Source organism: Leptonychotes weddellii, chromosome 12, assembly GCF_054177405.1.
Source record: "Leptonychotes weddellii isolate Sample4059 chromosome 12, ASM5417740v2, whole genome shotgun sequence".
In the NCBI taxonomy this organism is placed as follows: Eukaryota; Metazoa; Chordata; class Mammalia; order Carnivora; family Phocidae; genus Leptonychotes; species Leptonychotes weddellii.
In genome coordinates, this window is record NC_138380.1 from 10051823 (window position 1) to 10053566 (window position 1744).

Genomic DNA, 1744 nt, shown 5'->3' on the forward strand with positions numbered 1-1744 from the left:
GGATTATATGAAACTTCAACTCTGCTTGGACACTGAGAATGTGTGATAACATGTTCACAAATGGAAGAACTGTGAATCCCCTGACTTACACGAGACACAGGAAGAAAGGACTTTGAGGGGCGCCTGGGTGGCTCAGTCGTTAAGCGTCTGCCTTTGGCTCAGGTCATGACCCCAGGGTCCTGGGGTTGAGCCCCACATTGGGCTCCCTGCTCGGCGGGAAGCCTGCTTCTCCCTCTCCCACTCCCCCTGCTTGTGTTCCTGCTCTCACTAACTCTCTTTCTGTCAAATAAATAAATAAAATCTTTAAAAAAAAAAAAAAAGGAAGAAAGGACTTTGAGATTTTTTCCAAGGGAGTGAGATGAGTTACTATCCATTCTTTCTCCTCTTTCCCCTTCCATGCCTATTGTACAATATTCCTTCCTCCTTTTGTTCCTTACTTAGGTGTTTTCTCAGAGATGAGACCCAGTCTCACATATTCAATTTCACTAATTTACAAAGATCAGCCAGAACCCTGTTGTGTGGGAGGAGGGATGGGAGAAGGTGTTCGGACAGAGACTAGAAACACTGCCCAGCTGATCCAACTCTCCTGATTCCCAAAATACATATTGAAATTATCTTATCTTTCAGTGGCTTTGGCTCAGGAATCTGTCTTTTCTAAGATTAACTATACCTCTTATATTTTATATATTAATTCGTATTTTATGTGCTTATTGTTTCTAAAGTCTCAGAAAAGAGGTTACGGATTTTTCAGAAATTGGGCAGTTTTAACATTTAAATAGTACCTTATACATACGCAGTAAAATTCATCTCAAATTGCTTATATGCTGTCAAGTAGTGCCCCAGACGTGGCTTTTCCTTGGCCAGTAGGAGCCTTGAACAAACACCTTTAGTTATATTCTTATCTATAAAATAAGACTTTTAGTTGATGCTCCTTTCCTGAGGTACCTTCAGCACTCAGACAAGATGCTATGTGCACAGTTAGTGGTCCAGCACAAAGATATCTTAACAGCCCCCCTAGCATCTCTCTCAGAACAGTGACTCACACAGTTACTGGATGTGGCTTCATATGTCACACATTATTATAAGTGAGTGTAAAATATGAAAATGTTTCTGTTCCCAATGGAAACACAATTACTTTGTACAAAATTTGGATGAATAAGAACCAGTGGTCCAAAGTAAGATCCACAAATAGGTCCATGATTACAAACTATGTGACAAATCAAAACAGTGTGTTTTTCTTCTCATTACTCTCAGGCCATATGAATAGAGATAGAAAAAGTGTGGGAAGTCCTATTATAGCAGTGCTCAACTCCACTGAACATGCTGCTGTGACATAAAAATACACCCACACCCCAACCCAACCTCCAGCCTCCTGCCCAGCATCACATGTGTCGTCATCTCCTTCCTGGTTGCCAGGGCAATGCAGGTGATCCCTGCCATATCTGAGTTAAGTGGGAGAAAACACAGGCAAAGCTCCTTTCTCTAAGTGATGCTCAGGATTCATCAAGTTGCCAGTTTTGAAGTTATTCCAGAAAATTGCCCTAATAGTTTCTGCCAGGCCCCCTTTACCTCCTTATTCCTTACACTATAAATCATGGGGTTCAGCATGGGTGTCAACACAGCATAGAAGAGAGAGATCAACTTCTCCTGAAGAACAGAGGGGCTGGAGTGGGGCTGGATATAAGTGAAAATGGCCATGCCATAGCACAGGACAACCACTGTGAGGTGAGAAGCACAGGTGTGG

At 42.3% G+C, this 1744-nt stretch overlaps 1 protein-coding gene across 1 annotated transcript in view; it reads right to left on the reverse strand.

Moving 5' to 3' along the window:
- Nucleotides 1-1060: 1060 nt before the first annotated feature.
- LOC145716654 (olfactory receptor-like protein OLF3) overlaps nt 1061-1744 on the reverse strand; it is a 1495-nt gene continuing 811 nt past the window's right edge. Inside the window, exon 2 of the mRNA XM_081800890.1 lies at nt 1061-1743. Within this exon, the coding sequence (XP_081657016.1) occupies nt 1504-1743 (240 nt within the window). The 3' untranslated portion in view covers nt 1061-1503. The remainder of the gene's footprint in view (nt 1744) is intronic.